This window comes from Manis javanica, chromosome 12 (assembly GCF_040802235.1).
Source record: "Manis javanica isolate MJ-LG chromosome 12, MJ_LKY, whole genome shotgun sequence".
NCBI lineage: Eukaryota > Metazoa > Chordata > Mammalia > Pholidota > Manidae > Manis > Manis javanica.
The window spans coordinates 27570509-27590894 of record NC_133167.1 but is presented as its reverse complement, the minus strand read 5'-3'; the positions used below and the strand labels follow the sequence as shown (position 1 = coordinate 27590894).

At 37.1% G+C, this 20386-nt stretch overlaps 1 protein-coding gene across 7 annotated transcripts in view; it reads left to right on the top strand.

Annotated features, from left to right (window-relative positions):
* ADAM23 (ADAM metallopeptidase domain 23) overlaps window positions 1-19639 on the top strand; it is a 179714-nt gene extending 160075 nt beyond the window's left edge. For 2 of the 7 annotated variants that reach the window (XM_073218280.1, XM_073218284.1), the window contains exons 25-26: window positions 5602-5692; window positions 16374-19639. In XM_073218280.1, coding sequence (XP_073074381.1) covers window positions 5602-5692; window positions 16374-16422 — 140 coding nt within the window. In that variant the 3' untranslated portion in view covers window positions 16423-19639. Of the gene's footprint in view, window positions 1-5601; window positions 5693-9691; window positions 9783-13869; window positions 14179-16373 lie in introns of all 7 variants that reach the window. The other 5 variants (XM_073218279.1, XM_073218283.1, XM_073218278.1 and 2 more) reach the window with 3 other exon arrangements.
* Window positions 19640-20386: the final 747 nt, after the last annotated feature.

Here is a 20386-nt window from a genome sequence, read left to right as displayed (position 1 = left end):
AAGGGTGATCGTCAATACCTGCCTTCTGGTATATTTCTTTCCTGTTACATGTTTTCTTTTTTTATTCTCAGTGAAGATACTGGAATTATTAGGGTTGCTTATTAGGAGTAATTAGGTAATAATGGAGTTACCCGTTGCTTCTAAAATTGTTAAAATCCTTATAATGATCTTGATTAAATTTAAAAAAGCCATTAATTGCTATAAATGGAGAAGAGATATTATTGTAAATTATTAGATTTTCAGAAAAGTCAAGCAATTTTCATATAACTAAATAATAGCTCTATTATGGTTCTTTATATCTTCTCAGCCTCTCTAGAAAAATCTGTTAATACACTAGTAAAATAGGAAACAAGAGAAATCAAAATTTTTTGATTAAAACCTTTTGATTAAAATTTTTTGTGGTAGGTTTTATGATTTTATTTTTTATATCCTGGTGAAAAGAAGATGGTAAGAGAGAAGCTATGTACTTTACTTCTAATTTTATCCAGGTAGCAAATACTTACTGTCTACTATTTAAAGACAGCACATCCTTGGCACATCGTTGGCATTCAGTAACTAGTATGTAAAGTTATGGGAATATGTAAAGGAAATGAAGTGGCACATGTTAGCACTGATTTTCAGTTTTCAGGAATCATTTATTGCACTACCTTGTTGCCGAGTAACAGGCAATGAACTCAGGATTTTGAGTACTCCGTCAGGACTTACTTGACTCTAGGTTAAGCGGGTGTGTAAGGTACCACGGCCTTTCTCTGTAACTGCTTGCTGTGTATTCTTTCCCATGATTGAATTAGTTTAGTTGGCACTTGCCTTCCTGAGCGCAGTGTTCGGGCCCTCCCCAAATGCTTGCCATTTAGTGAGTAATACCCACAATGATCTGGCCTGTAGTATCAATAGCTGAAGATTTTTCTATATAGAGACAAGCAAGAAGGTATTAAGAAATACTTAGCTGTATTTACTTTCAGTAAGCTTCCTTGTTATGGAGAAAAAAATTCAAGCAGCATAAAGAAAATATTGCCTTTTCTACCATGAACATGAGCATTAAAAGATAAATTGTACCCAACTGTGGCCCTTTGGATCAAGATCAAATAAGTAAAAATGAAGGAGAGTTCTATGGCTTTTGTTTCAGTTGATTTCAGGATGTCAAAAATGAACCTATGTGCTTTGGGTATTTCTTTCATCTTAACTGTAACTTCCTGGAAGAAGAAAAACTCAAATTCTCCATTCTGATAGGGACGGAAAAAAAACACGCGTGAAAGTATTGCCATGGAGGTCACTCTGCTGTGGCTGAAGTTATTCACTGTTGACCCACACCTTAAAGCATACCTGTTTATTTGCTCCAACTTCTCAAATTTATTAAAAGACAAGAAAAAGAATCTCAAAGCAAAAACATGGGAGCAAGGATTTTTAAAAAAATATTTTTCTATTACATCCTTCTTCCTCCATTTGTTTTACATTGTCATTTATTTCACATGTGAAGACTCTTCTGGTCCCTCTTTCCCCCAACCATGTTTCTGCTGAACTCACTGACAGAAATTGTTGTGGTTTCTTTTACAAGGGTAGAATACCCTTGAACTCTGTTTAAAAGGCCTGAAATTCCCTCCCACTATAGGGAGAGTCATGTGAAGCACCTGTAGTTTTTGTCAGTCTGTGAGCATTTTTGCATGATGCTTATTATGGAATACAATGGACCTTTTTCTCTTTGAATGGTTTGTATCACTATTAGAGGAGGGAAAAGAAAAAACTGGAAAGCATCAAAAGTTTTTACTGATATGGAGGGCAGAGGCCATTCCCAGAAGGTTTGGGTCAGACTCTTTCAACATCAACATCATGTCCATAGTCATCAAGTCAAGATAGAAAGGCCTTAGGGGTAATTCAATCTGCTGCTTTACAACTGAGAAAACTAACTTAATTATCAGGGTTACCAACTAGTTAGAATAAAACATAAATCTCCCGATCTTAGTGCTTTATCTCCTGTCCCACACTGCCTCATTTAAAGCTGAGTATTAGGTTGTTCTGCTGGTCCTTTTAGCACAATATTAAGTAGAAAGGGTGAAATAATAACCAAGTAGGGATTAAGCCTATTGGCTAATCTACTACTTGTCAAAGGAAGTACTACATTATTAGCATTTCATATTTTGAAAGCAGTAATTTCTAAGTATTAAGACCTTGAGGAGTATTATTTAGCATTTACATTTACCTTTTTTTTTTTTACATTTACCTTTTGCATATATCTTGTTTCGTGACTTCCTTCATGAATGCACAAATCTTTGTAGTTCAAATGATTAGTTATGATATGTTAGAATTATCATATATGATTATGCTCAGGTGTAATTATGTATCACCAGGTACTTTTCTCAGTAATGGCCTCATCAATAACTTAAGGATTTACTAAGTTTAAAATTAAAATTTTTTCAGTAACTGTGAATTTATTTTGAAATCACAAAACTCCAAGATATTTTCACTGACATTCTAAACTGATTGAAATAATATTCTTACATGAAATAATTTTTTTCATCTTTTTAGACATTTGTCCCAATGTATCAAAAAATGAACTCAAATTTTTTTTTAATTTCATGGGAAAGAATGAGATCTGATTATATGTCAGACATTGAAATATGAAGCTAGTTAAAATAATGATTGCTATGCCAACATTATAGTCTAAAGTATAAAGAATATATTTAGTATTTATTTCTTATCTTATTTTTTTAATCTTAAATTTTAGCAAAATAATAAATCTCTGGAGAAAGAACTTTGGTCCATAGAGTACAAATGATGCTTCAGTGTTTCCTGCCTTTGAAGTGTTAAGGGATGCAGGATTGTAGCCCCTTTTGGCTCATTAGAATCACTTAGATGAAATACTGTATCTTTCTGTTTCAGAAACTCCAGGTAAGAAAAAAAACAACCACCACCACTCTGTTTCAAAAGCACGATTTCAAAATGTTTGAAGCTGACTTGTCTGTGGAAGGATTCTACATATAAAATAGAAATTCTTTTTTAAAAAGGGAGACAATTTATCATTTGTATCTGAATACATACTTATTAAAAATTTGACCTTTTAGCACATGTGACCCTAGATAGTAGGGACCAAGAATAAAAGTAATAATAATAAACCAACAACCAACAGACATTAACAAGAAAACAGAAATGAAAACATCCTGCTAGGTAATAAACAGGTTCCACAAACAAATTATATTGAGAGGTGATGTGTCCAAATACTTAGGGAGCAAAGTTAAGGTCCTAATGCGAGGTTTGTGTCATTAGCTAAAATCTGTGTGAGTTCCATCTTCAGGTTTGGTAGATTGAAAGGAAAGATAAGGTACATCATCATATGTCCAGCATAGTTCTGGCACACACAAAAAAGACATTTAGTTACTGAATGAATGAACAAATATAGTTTGTCATAAATAAGTAAATTAGGATGGAAGTAAAACTAGAGGATGTAGGCCCCAACGGTCCAAGGAATATTTTACTAATGAGATGCATATTTTACTAATGAGAAGCTGAAACCATAGTTTTCAAATATGTCCTCTGTAAAAAACCCACCCACCTGTGAGCCACTCCATTAATTCATGTCAGAGAAGAGGTTGAGTCACTCCCTACTGTTAAAAGTCCTGATAAAGAATTGAATGGATTTTGCATATATTTTCAGAATATCAGAATGAAAAGATGTGGGAGAAAGAAAACGAAGCTTTTGGAAAAGGCATTCCCCACCCCCCCCACCCTTACTTTTATCTCACTTTGTAGTAAAAGAGTACTTACCAGTTAAGAATTTGGAGATAATTATTCTTGCTCAGCAGAGATTCCAGTGTATCTCTATTTGTCTTGAATACATACTTGAAGCAACTGTAGAAATATCTTGTGCCTCTGGTTGTGTTTCTACATGATAGGTTGCTAATTCTCCAGTGTCTGCAGTGAGAAATCACATCCATAGAAAATACAAAAAGCCTTTTCAAGTTGTTTTTTTTATGCATCCTTCAAACAATTATTATAGTTTTAAAAATTAGCAAATACTCATTTAGCACCACATTTTACAGGAGTGTGTGTGTTTTCCCTATCATTGAATATGGCTTATATAAAAACTGAGGAGATATTTCATGTATTCAGTTCTGAGTGCCAAAGTGTAGAACTTAAGGGAAAAATGATAACAGTATATCCTAGTTAATTTAGTATTCCGAAAGCAGTGATTTTCAAGGATCTTTAAAAAATGAGTATGGATGTGAAATACCTTTCATCCCAGTATTTGCCCCCACAGTTTGGAAATCTGAGCTATAGTTTAGGTTACTTTGAATTATAATGTACTGGCATATTTGGAAAACATTACCACTACCTTATATGTTGGTCTTTTTCCTTTCCCCTCAATGCTCTCTATAGACTTCCTCTGTTTTTTGTTATGTCCCCCATCCTTTTTTTGTTTAAGAACAAAACTAGGTTGTGCCTAGTTAATGATAGAACTAGAATCTCTTATTCATTATTTGTTCTATGATAAAATGAGGTAATTGTACAACTGCTTTCCAGGTTAGAGATCCAAAGTTCTCTCTCTTCTTTGGGAGAATGTTTACCTAATAAGGTCAATAAGCCCAGTATTAAACCTCAGAATATTATGGCTTTGAGTCATGGTGCTATGTTTCCTTTCATGTGGCTCATAGCACACAGTCTGTGTGAATCCTCTTTGTCAAAGTTAATCTCTTGTTTTTATTAGTAAAGTGGTTTGAAACCATTATGGTTCACGTAGAAAGGTGAGATAAAGTGCACGTAAGGCCACACAATTGCACGTGCACACACCAGCACAGTTTCAGCCTTAAGTAATCTTCCTCTCACATCAACACTAAATTTCGTCTTGCTGAGGCACAGAGAACCTTGGGGATCCCGACTCACTGCAGGCCCATTTTGCAGTGTATGAAAGCCTTACACACAAGCGATGATGTGCCAGGGTTGTGTCCACTTAGCATCTACCATGGGGTGGTCTGGAGCAATTAATAACAGTTTCCTGGACACCCTAACTTCCTTCTGTGAATACATTACACATTGGAAACTGTAAACAAAAACTAAATGTTCAAATGCTGCGATAGAAATCCGAACATTGCAGTGATTTGAAATACACTTTTCCAGGTAAAATACATTTATTTTCAAAGATACTCTGTTTTAAATTTGTAAAGATTTTCATAAAACTGAATGGTAAGAATTTCAAAAAGATGTAGCTTCTTAGGCATATTTTACAGTTTTAGAAGTTCATAAAAAGTAAACTAATGTTTATTACTTTTGTAATTAATATAGGTTTGCTGTGATGCAATTTAAATTTTGTGTTAATTTTCCCTCCTTGTAGGAACTATAACTCAAATTGGATTATTTTTATGTGTTTAATAGTATTTATGAGAGATTATATTTTTGCATAGGGTTTATAAAGTTTAAAGGTAAATTCAAAATTATCCTCAAATATTTTAATACATATGTCAACCTTATTTTCAATCTTTAAGCCAAGATCTCAATATTTAACTGAGTTTCAAAGCATTTCCTGAATAGAATATTTTGTATGTTAGTGAAATCAGTGTATAATTATCTTCTTTTGTTAAAAAAGGAAATCTCCGTTTTCCCTCCACACAGTGAACATGGCCACAAGCAGGCTAATAGGTGCCGTGGCAGGCACCATTCTGGCCTTGGGGGTGATTTTTGGAGGCACGGGGTGGGGAATAGAGTAAGCATCTTTATGAGTTTCCAAGTGTTTCTGTTTGGGTCCTGGTGTGTGAGCTGACCCTTGGTACCCCCACCCTCTCATGTTGTCTCGTTGATGTGTTTGTTCCCTTTGCAACTTGCTGTGTGATGTGACTTGGACGTTTTTGTGTCATGTGGTTTTCTGTGCAGTGGAGAACCTTCTCCTGTCTGGAACAATGTGGGGCATAACAGAATACTGGGGTGCCTAGCCTGCCTTCACAATTAAGGCAATGGTCCAGAAGCTTCCATTGCTCTTCCACTTGTGAAAGTAATTTTAAGATACAGAGTCTTTTTCTTTTTTTTTACTGTTAATTGGCAAAAAAAAAAAAAATGTTTTTCTATGAGTGTTATTAAGATTCTTTTAATGAATTTAGTCTTTACCAAATAGATCCACATAGACAACTAGGAAATTATCAATAGTTGTAGCTCCTTTTTGAGATAATTTGAGTGATAGCCACTAATATTTTCCCCATTTATTGAGAATAATATAGGAGGCTTTGGCTTAATTTTTTTTTTAAAGATTTTTTGGATACTTCATTTTTTTCTTATAAAATAGGGAGAAAATTCAAATTAGAAGTTTACCTAAATATTTGGGAACAAGGAGCATAGGAATGAAAATATATTTAATACAAACCTGCAAAGTTTTAAGTGAATAGTTGCAAATTATCTGGTGGGTTTGTCTTAAAAATTGCCAGTGTATAATATAAATAAATAGTGCTGAGCTCTCAGAAATACAGCTCTCCTGGTGCCTTGTTTAGGGTGCTCTGTACTTGATCCAAATTCTCAGAATAGCTGTCAGTTCTCCTTGAGATATGCTTTCACGAGATTGCTAATCTCTAGACTAAGATTATCATGCTTGTTTTCCTTCTGTCTAAGGACAAGGAGAGCATTTACAAATGACTGAAATATTCTTTCACATGCAGGAAAAGCTCACAGTGGTGGTGGTAACACTTCACAGTGGCCCAGGAAAGAATTACTGGTATTTTAGGGAATTATCAGATAGGTGCCCTCTGCCCAACCAGCCCAAACCACAGGCTTGCTGGTAACATCACACATACTCTTCCTTAGTTCTGTTAGTTGCAGCGCACAAATGTTCTTCTTACCTACTGGGACTGGGAGGCAAAGGCACCAACATAGCATGAAGGGGAAAGCAGGTCCCTAAGTCACACTTTATGTTGAATGTTACTAAACCTTCTTATGAAAAGTCTTGAAGGACTTTGACCAGAGTTCGATGGTCCAACTCACATCCCATCAGCATGGACTAGAAGCTGGTTAACCCAGGGAAAGCTACAAGTACTGAAAAAAGATACTGTTTCCCCTTATGTGTTAGAAAATAAAGCATGTAGCAGAAGTAAAATATTTAGAGAAAACAAGAACTTCATCCTGTAAAATTTCACCTTGGATCTGTTCACTGGATATTATACAAGAGTAATATCCCTTTTCCAGGGGAAATTTTATATATACATTTATGTGAAATTATCCTTGAAGGAAGGAAGTTTTCTACAAATTATCCCAATTTTTAAAATGTATTTTTTGACCATCACTGTGGTGTGCTACAAGGTAGTCACTGAAGGGATACATTCTAATACTTTTCCCTCTGAGTCTTAGATATAGGCAAACCCAAGCAAGGCCTTTGTTGTAAACCACAGTCCTTGTTATCAGCCTTTGTTTTCATCCATCCCTTCTAGTGCTTGTGGAGTTTGTGGCTATTTCTGATTGTGACAGGTAAGTCTTTGTAAGTGTATATATGTTTTTTTCTAAAAATAGGTTTGTTATTTATTATTCTTGGTTTATGCACTGTTTTTGTCTGTTAGTTTACTGATTTTTTTCCTTCAAATTCTAAATTTGGCCATAATTGACCAAAACATAAATATCGTTTTTAAAAAATGAAATCCATATAGTACAATATAGATTGTTTTAAAACTTCCTCTCTTAAAACTGAGAGTGTAATGTTCATTTGGTCACTAGAGAATTCCATGGACAGAGATTTCTCTCTCTCTTTTTTTTTGTTTGGCTTTTATTTCTACTCCGTAGTTTATAATTGTAAATCAGGAATCATTTCTCATGGACTCTAATGCCAACCCCTGTTTTATGAGCTAGTTAAGTGCAAATCATATCTAAGGCATTGAATATCTATGTGACACTATAAATATTTTTAAATGTTTGTTTTAAAGTTTGATTCCCTATTTAAATGTGGGGAGGAAGTACATATAAATGGAATAATGTTTCATTAAAGGAGAAGTTAACAAACTTTCTGCAAAGGGCCAGATGGTAAATAGTTTTGACTTTGCAGGCCACAGTGGGTCTGTCACAAGCTTGCAACTCTGCTGTCTTAGCATGAAAACATCTGTAAACAATATGTAAATGAATGAGGGTAGATGCGTCCGACATAAAATTTGCAAAAACAGACAGCAGGGCCAGGTTTGGCTGTAGTTTGCTAACCTTTGATTTATAGCATAAGCTTTTGAGGCAGACAAGTCTGTGTTCAAATGTTGCCTCCACCACTTACTAAATTCTAGAAGCTTTGTTTCTTCACCTGTCAAGTGGATAGTCATAATTCCTACCTCATAGGGTTTTGGTGATGCTCATATAATATTAACCATGTGCTTAGAACTATAACCGGCACATAGTGAGAACTCAATACATGGAAATAACCTGCTTTTATTCCTGTATTATTGGTGTATCTCTAAAAGCCACTGAGATTTGTGTTCTGTAGAACCCCAGTGGTTGGCCTTAAGAATGTGTCACCTGCCCAGGAGCCTGAAGAGACCACATCAGCAAGAATCCTGTTGGGGCTGTCAACCTTTCCACTCATGCCTACAAGCACTGGTGGTCTCTGAGTTAAACATATGACACACTGTTTTAGTGTTGCTAACAGTGGAATCCATTTATTTACACAGTTGAGGGCACTGATGTGAGCAGAAAAGAGAATTTTTTACACAGAAATGAATGTATACACTAACTTGAGGATTTTAGGGGAACTACCCACATTGGCCTGTGATCTCTGGAACAGGGATATATAGTTAGCACTGGAAGGATTTTGCTGTTAGGGTCACTTTACCTGCATATTTAAAGTAATTGTTGTACTAAAGTTAATGCTGCTTATGTTTAAAAATAGTGAGCTAAGGTGAGTTCCACGTGAGTGGAGAGGATGTTCTGTAATATGTATCAACTCTGACTCAAACCATTATTAGAAACTCTACTTTGTATTTTCTTTCTTGCTGTTCTTCCTGCTCCCTTCTTTTTTATATCTCCAAGCCTCAAATTTCAAATGGGAACTTGAAATAGAGTTTCAGTCGAACCTAAGGAATCTCTTTTTCCATTTCCCCAAAATTACCCAAATGAGTTGGATTCTTCCTTTATATTTTGGCCTCTGAAACCCCATGTTGCTGTTTAAACCCTGGATAGTGAAGAAACGTATCTTTGCGAATAGGGCTTCAAAGTCAGATCTTTATTGGTAACCGCCTTCTGACTTGTAAGTTTTTTTACTGTCTGTAAGTGCGGGGATAAAAAGTCTAGCGTTCAGACAACTTCATGTACTGTTGACAGAGCCCTGGAATAGACTCTTTTTCCTTCTTTCTATGCCTCTTTTGCCAGTCGCATTGAGCTAATTCTAATGCAGTCATGTTCTTAATGTGCTCGTGTACCTGTTTAATTCATTATACTGGGAAAGAGGAAGAGAAGAAAGGCAGGCAATGACAGCAATTGGGGCATATTTGTTTCAGATTCTGCAAAAGGTACATTTAGTGGAACCTGCTTGTCAGTGATGCAGAAGCTTTAGGTCTAAGGCATTCAAATCCAAGCAGTAGCTATCCATAGCACTGAAAGGGCAATTAAGCTAAATAAATAAAGGCAACTTAAGTGTTTCACAATTTTTTATGCAGGGTATTTACTTCCTGGAACCACTTAACTGCCTTTCCCCCCTTGTGATAATGAAAGTGGTTGGCTCATACAACTTTCTTCCCATGATCCTTTGTCACAGGTCCTAGTGCCACCAATCTCATAATAGGCTCCATCGCTGGTGCCATCCTGGTAGCGGCTATTGTCCTTGGGGGCACAGGATGGGGATTTAAGTAAGCAACGCCGCATGTCTTCTTCTCAGTGGCTCTGGCTTTTCTCTTTTCTGCTTACATAAGCAAGTTCTGAGTTCCTGCTACAAGGTTTCACCTTTTAAGGGTAAAAATGCTAAAAATAAATATTTTTATTCAGAAAATGGGTCAGAAAAGAAGAAGCACGTAACCTCAAATGCCATCTTCAGGCAAGTGGAAAACATGAGATGTAGAAGGAATTCACATGCACTAGTCTAAGGAGAACAGAGTTGAAGTTCTTTAACAGAAGACATGGCAGCTCTTAGCAAGCATTCTGAGATACATTTACTTGTATACAATAATCGAGGGAATTATGTAGTTGGAATATGTAGCTAGAAATTCCCTGTATCTGTTTCAAACTGGTTTATATTATGTTAACATTTTGAAATTTTCACAACCTAAGTAACCATGTGTTCATTATTTTTCACATATATAGCTTGTGATTTAAAAAGCTTCATTATATGTAAAAAAAATGTTGTTAATATTTTCTAATTAACTGCTAATATCAACCTGGTGTGTTTTCCTTGTGACCTTTTAGTCTGGATTATACACTGATCACTAAATTTGTTTAAGTGGACACACCAGATAATCACAAATAAACGTTAATTAAATAAAAATTTTTTAAAACTATTTGTCCAGTTTAGATGCATCCATATCTCAGATCCATTGGATAACTGCTTTCTACATCTTTCATGCTGTAGTGACTGGATTATAATTATAAATTTGTAGGTAAGACTTCCTGTACTAAATATTCCCTGTGCTAAATTAAGTTTCAACCAGACCTATAGAAAATGTTAAGTGGGAAATAAGACCATTACCTAAATCCAAAACCCACTTTACCTCTATCTAGTTACTCAACAGAGGAGGTTTTTAACCTGAATTACCTGAATAATTGCCTCAATTATGAACTTTATTCAATTTTATATTTGGAATCCTGAATTCAATATATTTAAATCAGCTAAAATGTTATTAGAAACTGATTTGAAAGAAAAACAATCCAAAAGATGATTTAAATAAATACATTTTCTGCTAATTTTGTTATGTTGATTTAATGAGTAAGCCTCTAAGTTTTTTGAGTGGCTTCAACTTGGAAAGTTGTTATCAGATGGTAACAGATGTTCTTTTCTACAGAGATATTTGTAAACTTGACCTTGTTTGCTGAAACAGTAGTTTTGGCATCAGTGTGTTTTCAAAAATATACACGCAAAATAGGCAACTCACATCTGAATTTCTCACCATGGTATTAACAAGACACTGTCCAGATAGTGAGTCACTCTTGTGGCACCTAACAAAAGAACGTATTTCTGTTTGGGCTGGCTTAATTCAAGCAAAAACTTTTCTTAGTGCCTCATTACTGTGAAAAAGTCACTGTACATTGTAGTAGTTCCATAATTTGTTATTATAGTGCTCCCTTGAAATGTTTCATAAATATGCATCAAGAAAAATAAATTTTACTCCCAGGCTTATGCCTCCTTGGCATTAGGAATCCTGTTTCAAAGGCCTGGAAAACAGTCTACTGTACATCATTGCCATCCAGCCCCATGAAATGCTGAATTGACCATTTCAACATTTGGAGATAAGAGCACTGTTGTAGCAGGACCTCAAAACAGTGGCCTGGCCTGGCTCACAGCTTGAATTGCATGTTTCTTTGGGGAAAAATGGAAAAGCCTTTATCACTGTGTATATAAGTGGATTAGGCCTTGTACAGATTATTTATATCTGAGAGATGTCTCGGCATCAGAAGAACAGAAAAAAGGGGGTGAGGTGGGCAGTGGGTACTAGGTAAAGAGAAACAGCCTCTACTGACCAGCAAGGGGGGACTGCTCTGTGTGCATTTGTACTGCTGTACTAGGTCACCGCCCCCCACCCCACACGCATGCCTTATGACTGGAATGATTACTTTAAAGAAAAAATTGTAGAAAGGTGCACAGTAGTGTGAAATAAATATTTTTATGCCCTGAAACAAAAAAGTGAAGACAGAATTATTTTTGAATTTTAGAAGTTTAAATTTAGAAAAGCTGCTATTCTTTGTGCTGACTCTTGGATACTACAGGAGGACTGAATTTGCTCTAGATCTTAATAGTAGTTATGTGGTTTATATTAAACATTAAATAACCATGTCTACTTTGCAGTCAAGGGCTTTGGGTGCTGAATGATAAAGTTTAGGTTTTCCCACCACTTGGGCGATTTTGGAGATGATTAGTCTAGAAATGATTTGGAAGTATAATTATTTGCTAGTTGAACTGAAAGGCTTTGAATTTTTCATTTAGTTCAATGTAAATATAAAAGAGGTTCCTTTAGAATCAAAAGTTGAAAAGAGTTTTTTAAAAAATTGCTCTAAATACCTTTATTGGAAATACCTCCTGAAATCACATTTTTATTACTAAAAAAGAAATTAGCCTGAAGAATTTGAGGGTACATAAACTTCTAGATTAAAAGGAACTTAACTGCTCAGGGGAAGTATTGCTTTTTCCTAATGTCACATTTCTTTAGGTGTAACACTGAGTAATTTAGATGTGGAAGAAGTGTCATACCATACATGACCTGTTTAAGTATGAATGAGAAGTACAGCTATGTTCTGACCCCTGACATTATCTACCATTCTTTAAAGTTTTTTTAAGCCATATGCCTCTGCTACATGAGTATCTGTGAGTGTGTTTGTATTGTGAATATGTGCATCTTTGTGTGTATAAAGTGATAATGAAAATTTATTGAGATTATTGTGATTAAAAAACAATATAAATTGAGATTACTTCTTTTTAGCAGAACAGTAGAGTCTAAAAGGTTGCTTAATGCAAACAAGACTTCCATAAACAAGACTATAGAATTCCTTAGAAGAAAAAATGCTTTATTTGGTAGGTTATTTTATTTAACATATTCTGATAGATTGGGTAATGTGGTAGGTATAATTTAGTAACTCAATTAATCCACTACTCCAAAAGTATGTGGAAACTAAGGGATGATTTAGTCTATGGATTCCCAGTCTTTAGTGTCCTAGGATTCTTCTATGAGAAATCCTGTGAAAAATAAACATAGGCTCTTGGCACACCAGTTTGTCCAACTTTTCTCTGTATCTGCGTTGATTTACACTCACTCCATGCTCCTTTTCCTCTCAATCACCTACACACACAGAATAAAGCTATGAACTGTGGTAGAGAGGATTGCAAACCTCTGTCCTAGTTGACTTTTCAAGACTCCTAGACTATCCAATGATGAATAATAGTGATACTTGATAAGCTCATTAAAGCTGTTGCTTTTATTGGACATTGGAAAAAATCAAGTAGATGAAGGATCATTGCAGTAGCAACTTCCCTAAAGTTTAGGAAACGTGACAATATATGAAACGAGAATTTTGTATTTCCATTTAAAGATGAATAGAATTGCTGTTATTATCTTGGACATGAGTTTTATCTGACATTCCTTAAATTTGAATACAGGAATTTGGATGTGAGCAATACTGTCATTTACATGCACACAAATTATAATGAGGACCATAGATGATGGTAGGAGGAAAGAGAAATTCTAGGTGATGGTAGGAAAAGAACTTGAAGGTTACAATGTCATAGTGTGTTGACGATTCAGATCACAAGATTTCAGGATGAACATTGAGCTCTTCCAGTCATATTATGTCTCAGTCTGCGGAACCCCATCACCATGTCCCACTACTTGCTCTTTCCATGGGATTCTGTGGCAGTAGTGGCCATACTGGTCTGGCAGGGTTACTCTTGACATTAAAGGTGTTAATTTAAGGTCTGTATAATTATCATATGCCATTTCCTGTCTCTGAGAAGTCACTTGGTTTCAAGTCTTTACTGAGCCTGACTTTGACCATAAGCAGTTCTGTTTGGCCTATGTTCCATTTCACTGGACATGCTAAAGAATAGACTGGTTAGGTACTGAAATGAAATTGAAAGGACTATATCTGGGTTATCATAAGGAAAGGCAATTGAACTGTTTGAATGTCAAGTTGGATGAAATTGGAAAGGAACTTATTATTGCTAATTGCATGTCCTCAAAAGCATAAATGTCTTTCTCTTTTTCATTCTTTTGCTTTCAACTTTTCCAAAATTAGGCAATGGAATCAATTTTAATTCGCTAGTCTTCCCAGGAAGATAACCAGACTGCTGCTTCTCTGAATTCTATGACCATGTCCCCGTGCAAAACAAGGAGCCTGATTCCCCTAGTGCCTGTAGCTCCTGGGTTGGGCACTTTCTCACTCAGACCTAGCAGATGGTGCTGCCAGGCTGGCCAGGAAGACCGAGTTCTGCTCCCTGACTCAGCTCCCCGGGGAAGCGAGCTCAGACAGAGGTGCTGGGAGGAGTTGGCCCAGGAATTGCTGGTTGGCAGGTGATGGCTCATGTGGAAAGACAAGGTGATGGGGGTAAATATATATCTTTGAAGGACCTATCGGCTTTATTAATCTGAGATGGTGATTGTTCCCTGAAGAGCTTTGTTTTAATATTGCGTAGGTGTATGTGTATGTCATGTATATTCTAGACAAGTACAGGGTTTTCAGATGTAGTAAAAATTGATAAAGACTGGGTCAATGGTAGGTTTATGGGTTATATTAATACTTTATGAAGACCCAGAATTACCTTTCAGGTTATGATGAGAAAGTTAATTGCCTTCACAGTCCTAGTGAGCATAGGATATTTAGATGAAACAGAAGTGGAAGGAAGACAGCAGGCCTGCCCATGACAGTTGGGCTCTCACAATAAAACTGAACAGAAAGGCTTTTTTCCTATAGAAAATTCTCCATAGGCAGTTCTCAATACAATGGCTCATAGTGGTTTTACAGTTTATACATGAAGAGCCCTCACAGTCAGCTTGCCACAGGACTGTCCCTGTCTGTCATTGTGGGGCTCCACCTTCCCCTGCGGGGATGTTCTCAGACGAAATACAGTCCTGGAATTCCCCATTAGAATCCACAGTCCATTTTCCCATAGAAGTGCATGGTTCTACTGGGTGGCTTGACCTCCTACTCTGACCTGGGGACCCAGGCACCCTATAGAACATTATTTCTATTAAGAAAAAAAATGCAATCTAAGCTCCAAAAACTGACTTTTAAAAGGAGTACAAGCTTTTGGACACTGGAGGTTGCCTATCTGCCAGGCTGAATGGAATTTCATATCACCATTAAAAATGAACCAGATTGTAATTATGACTTTGGACATGGCTCTTTATCTGACACTCCCAACATGTGAATAAGGGACTTTAGATGTGCACAGTATAGTCATTTACATGCACAGTGCTAGCTGGCTTGCTCTTTCCTCCACGTTTGTTTTCTCCATATTCTATGGAGGGTTGAGGCTGGGACTAGGGTTGTATGGAGGTAAGCACTGTTGCTAATAGTGTTTGCTGCAGTGGAGTACCTGCTAGGTCAGTGAGCCACATGCTTAGTCATTAAGGAAGATGTTTTAAGGAAAACTTTAAAAAAGAGAAGGGAGCTTTTCTTTCAAGATTTTTGTATTTGTTATTTCAAAAGATAAACATTAAAGTGGTCATCTTGGGAGAAATAAGAACTTTGCAAGATGCCTCTACATGTATTTTCAGCTTTGGTACTGATTTTATTTTGAATTATCTGTGGGAGAGGAGGAATATACTTTTGGTGCTCAGGCCTGTCAGGGTCTCCAGTTGGCCCTGCACAGGCCGGGAGTGAGGGACCCTGGGGACTCCTTGGTCCAGTTTTGCATGGTGCCCCGGTGGTGACAGCGCTGCACCCGCCCAGCGTGCAGACTAAATGCATGAGCCCCCTTGCTTGATGCCCCACATGAAGCCAGACCATGGGGAGGTTGCGACCAACTTTTGTTGTTGCCTTGCAGTGTCTTGCTAGTTCTTGCTTTTCTCTTTTGAAACATAGGAGCCACTTTTTAGGAGACTGGACACTGAGAGCAAGGGATTTTTAACTTGCTTATTTCAACTAAGCTAAACTGCTGTGTTTGCTTAACTAACCCCATGACTGTGTCCACTCTCCTTGGAGTGTCCTGTCCTACTGTGCACTCTGGTTTCCAGCTTCATGGTTCTGCAGAAGTGCTTGTTCTGCAGCACGGTAAGAGCTCACACACCCAAGGCAGGAAGGCAGTGGAGTGGAATGAGGCTTTTGCCATCTTGGCAAAGGCCAGTCCACTGATAAGAGAACTCTCAAGTCCTGGAAGGAAGCAGGTCTAAGACCTTCAGGGTTTTTCTTCATTCTCCTGATAGGCACCTAAGTGCAGGAGTGCTCCCTGTAATAATTTTCCTCTAGTCAAAATGAGCCCTATCATTTACTTCTGAAATAAGAGACAAATTGAGCGGCTGAGGCTTCTTTCCAATGACTTAAAATGAATAAACTTGAAGCTTCTTTTGGGTCCTTACAAACAGAGATACCTAGTGGAGAGGTACAGCCATTCAGAAGTATGAACTGTGCTGTGTTTCAGTTTCAAGTTATGTTGGAAAAACCTGCCTCTGTGTGAGTTGATTACTTTGCTCTGGAACTAGTGTTGTTGTCATTATCATCACCCTTCTCTCATCACGACCTGATTAATATTGTGGATTTTTCCCCCTCTGCTTGCATCTTCTTTTGATGCGCTCTGGAAGAAATGTCAAGAAGAGGAGGTTCGATCCTACTCAGCAAGGACCCATCTGAGTCAGCGGCACTGGGTGAACGGGGCCTTGCACTGTTGGATTCTGGGTATGACAGGCTTTGCAGCAACGTTGCCGGAACTGTTCTGTCTGTAAACAAGACCGCTGGGTGGTAATGATACAGAACTAGAGTTGGGGTGGCAGGGATGGGGTAAAAGAAAACCTTCCTTTTTGGAAATAATTTCAAAAAGCTCCTCCCACCACTTGTCAATAAAAAGGGGCAAAGGACGATGTCCTATGAAGAACTATTTCAAAAAAATTTTTTTTCTAACTGAAGGAAGAAGGAACAACAAGAATTAAGTGCAATAAAAGAACCATTAAAAAATAGCAAATTATTTTTTTCTTTCCTGGGCCTGCTGGCACTTACTGTCTTCTAAATGATTTGGCATGACTTTTTTTTTCTTTTCCTACCACTGACACACCCCAAGTGGCATGAAGATCTAATTTTTGAAAGGGTAAAATCTGCATGGCATATATACAACAAGCAGCTAGCAAGCGAATCCGCAGCAAACCTGCAGCTGGCTTCCCGAGGTGAAGACGGCAGATGGGCAGGCCATCTGCCTGGCCCCCACGTCCTAGTCTGCACCAGGCCACGAGCACTCTGCGGACCCCTGCTCTTGTTGACTCACTTTCCCATTGTCTTTTCTCCTAGACTGAGCATCTTTTGGAAATGGGAGCTGGAATTTGAACAATGATGCTATTGTTCTTTTATAAATGTAAATATGGAAATAAGAGATTTTGACACCTCATTTTCACTTGTCTGTATTGAAATATTTTTCTTGTAAAGGTTCTCTGTAAATTTGAGTTTATCATTTGCTCCCCATCGTTTTGGTTTCTTTCCTCTATTTCTTTCTCTGTCTTTGTCCTCTTGCGTAACATGTTGTACAATGTTTGTTGGGCTTGCTTAAAACAGACAGATGTAGCCGCAGATGCAGGGTGTGTGGGCACAAACCAGATGCGATTTAAAAATGAGATGCTTGAATGAAATGAAATGCTGGAAACCAAAAATAAACAAAGGGGAGGGGGACACAAACGACAAAATAACCCATGTGAAAAATTAAAATTATGTAAATGCACATATATGTACCGACAATTCTCTAAAATTTTTTGATGTCGTTACAAACCTGTGTATATAATCTAAGAAAGTAGACACCCTCTCAGATTAATCACAGAAGTGCCAAGCTCATGATTTTTCATTTTTGGCTTTGACAATTTTCTCTCTGTCTTTCATGTGAAAGGAGGATCAACTTAAAGCCTTAAATTAAAAAAATAATTTTTAAATGTTGACAGCTTGGGGGAAAACTTCAGCTTTCCATTCATATCTATCGTTAATATTTCATCTGTGCTTCATCTTCCAGCCTTGAAATACACATGGCAGAACCCCACTGTAAAGCGGGTAGTGGGGATAGAAACAGCAGTTGCCATCTCATGAGCATGGTGACAGGCTTCCTTGTTCGGCCCACAGCGCGTTGGTGGTCTGTGGAATGTTTTCCTGGGTGAGGATGGGATTCTGTCACACCCAGACTCTCCTTCTCCCTCCAGGCAGGTTTGTGGACGTGATCTGGGTTTCCAAGTCCCTTTCACTTATTGCTTGTTCCACTGATGGTCAAGATAGTTTCCATTCAAGTGTGGAGCATAGACATTAATAAAGAATTTGGTCCTGGCTTTGTTTTGAATGCAAGAACTTGTATATGATCCCTTCAGGTGGCATTCTTCCAGAGTAAGCTTTACTGAAGGCCCCCAAAGAGCAGAAGAGGACACACGACTGTGCAATTCACTTCATGGCAACCAAATCAGTTGCTAGATTTAGCATTAAGTCCCTTTTCAGCAAGATTCATGACGCTAACCTCACAATTTTGGGGTTGACTTTGTAAAGGGTTATGTCCTTGAACTGTATGGCTTAAAACAGTGCGGTTTTCCAGATGTCTTTAATTGTGGAAGTATCACAGTCACAGAGCAGAAACCTAATTTCCATAGGCTGCCATAGGCCACACCCTAATATCTTCATCCTGTTACTGCTTTCTGAGAACTAGGTGCTACACGAGTATGCAGTCTTTCTCTAGAACTAGCTGTGTGTTTATATTGCAATAACAGGGCTATCTACAAGGTTTATCAGCCTTACTCTTGGTTTCATAAGACACAGGTTGTATCTCCACCTGGTGGAAATAGCTCTTTCAGCTTGGAGGAAACTCAGATGACTTGGCATCTCTTCTTGTCACTGCATTGTTTATGTCTCTCTCGCTGGATCCTACTCCCTAGTTGATTCTAAGCTGCCGCTCAGTACACCATACACATTTCACTGCTCTTTGAGAGGCACCACGGTGACTTAATAGAAACAAAACCATGGTGGTTAAAAAACAAGTTAAATCTCTATTATTAACTTCTGAGCATTTCACAAACAACATTGTAAATGTGCGATGTTATGTTTTAAATCAGACCACAGTGGTCCCCAAATATTATGTACATATGGCAAATGTTAGTGTAACTTTTTGTTACACTGGCAGTTTCATAGGTAACCAAACCTATGCTCCAATATTAAATTATTTGTGTGTATATGTAAAATACACAAGCTTTAAGCTATGTGTGTATGAATATGAAAGATATTGCAATCATACCAATCGTCAACAATGGATTCTAATTATTTTTGGTGGTATTAGGTTACGTAGTTTCAAACTCTGCTCTATTTTCTCTTGCACATGCCATTCTTTTTTGTGGTGTGAATACTTTGTTATTCATTTGAGCTCAAACCACAAGCATATCACTGTTTAATGTTACCCAACAAGAGTGTTAAGTGATGACAAGTTCCCATTTCACGTGCTCTACTTTTGCTGCATTAATTAACAACACCTGGATGAGGAGACATGCACTAACTTCATTGCTCATCTGGGACACTGCATGAGCCCACTGAATTAGAGCTACTCCTATTAGATAAATGAGCAGTACACATAGGTGCATGTTATGAAACATGAATCATGTAGAGCTGTGCAGTTTAACAAGTGATATGTGTGGTTTTTTGTTTTTGATTTTGTTTTTACTATGCAAAGATGGGAAATGCACAAACCTCAAAGACAGTGTCTGAAGAACTTTACAAACAATACTTGAATCCTTTTGTTAACATCACCCCATCATATTTTATAGTCATTTTTGCTTCCATTGTTAATTTTCATTTTAAAATGGTTTGTAAGTTTTGTTTCAAGTTAATAAATTCATTCATAACCTGTTGGCTGCCTATGAATGGAGATTCAGTAGTCATTGTATGCAACTTTTAGTAAGGTGTGTATTAAAACTTTTGGTCACATAGAATGTTGTAGCTTTATACTTTGGTGATCTTTCTTAAGCCCTTTTACTGTGTTCTCTTACATTGTTGATTAAATGGCCATGTGTCTGATATCATCAAGAGCTTTAGCACATGTCTCTCAATCAAAGGCTCACTGATGATTCAGTGGAGCAAAACAAAATCTCTGATTAATGATGAGTTAATCCTGATTAGGACTCAGTCTCATTGGATTTGTTGGAAATGCTTTGCTTCTTGTAAATCAGAAGGAAAAAAACCCCACCTTGGGATCCTACCATTATCAGTTTCTTTTGTTTATTATATCTTCTGAGTTAAAAGGGGGATGGCTAGTAATAACATCCACACTTCTGACCTGGTACCAAATTTAAAATAAAGCTATAAAGAAAGTAGATGTATTTGGTTACACAGAAGTTGTGTTATCAAAAACATTCAAAGGAAGGCATTTCCTCACACTTCACATGGAATTGATCATCAAATGATACTCCTTCTTCATACATGCCTTTCGGTATTTCTCTCCATCCCCACTGCCATGCCTCAGTTTGACCTCAACAGCACAAATAAGTCATATATCTACTGCACAACACAGAGAGGTCAATCTGACCATATCATTCGTCTGATGAAAAGTTTGCAGGGCTCCTCATTTCCCTATAGAATAAAGTCTGAACTTAAAAAT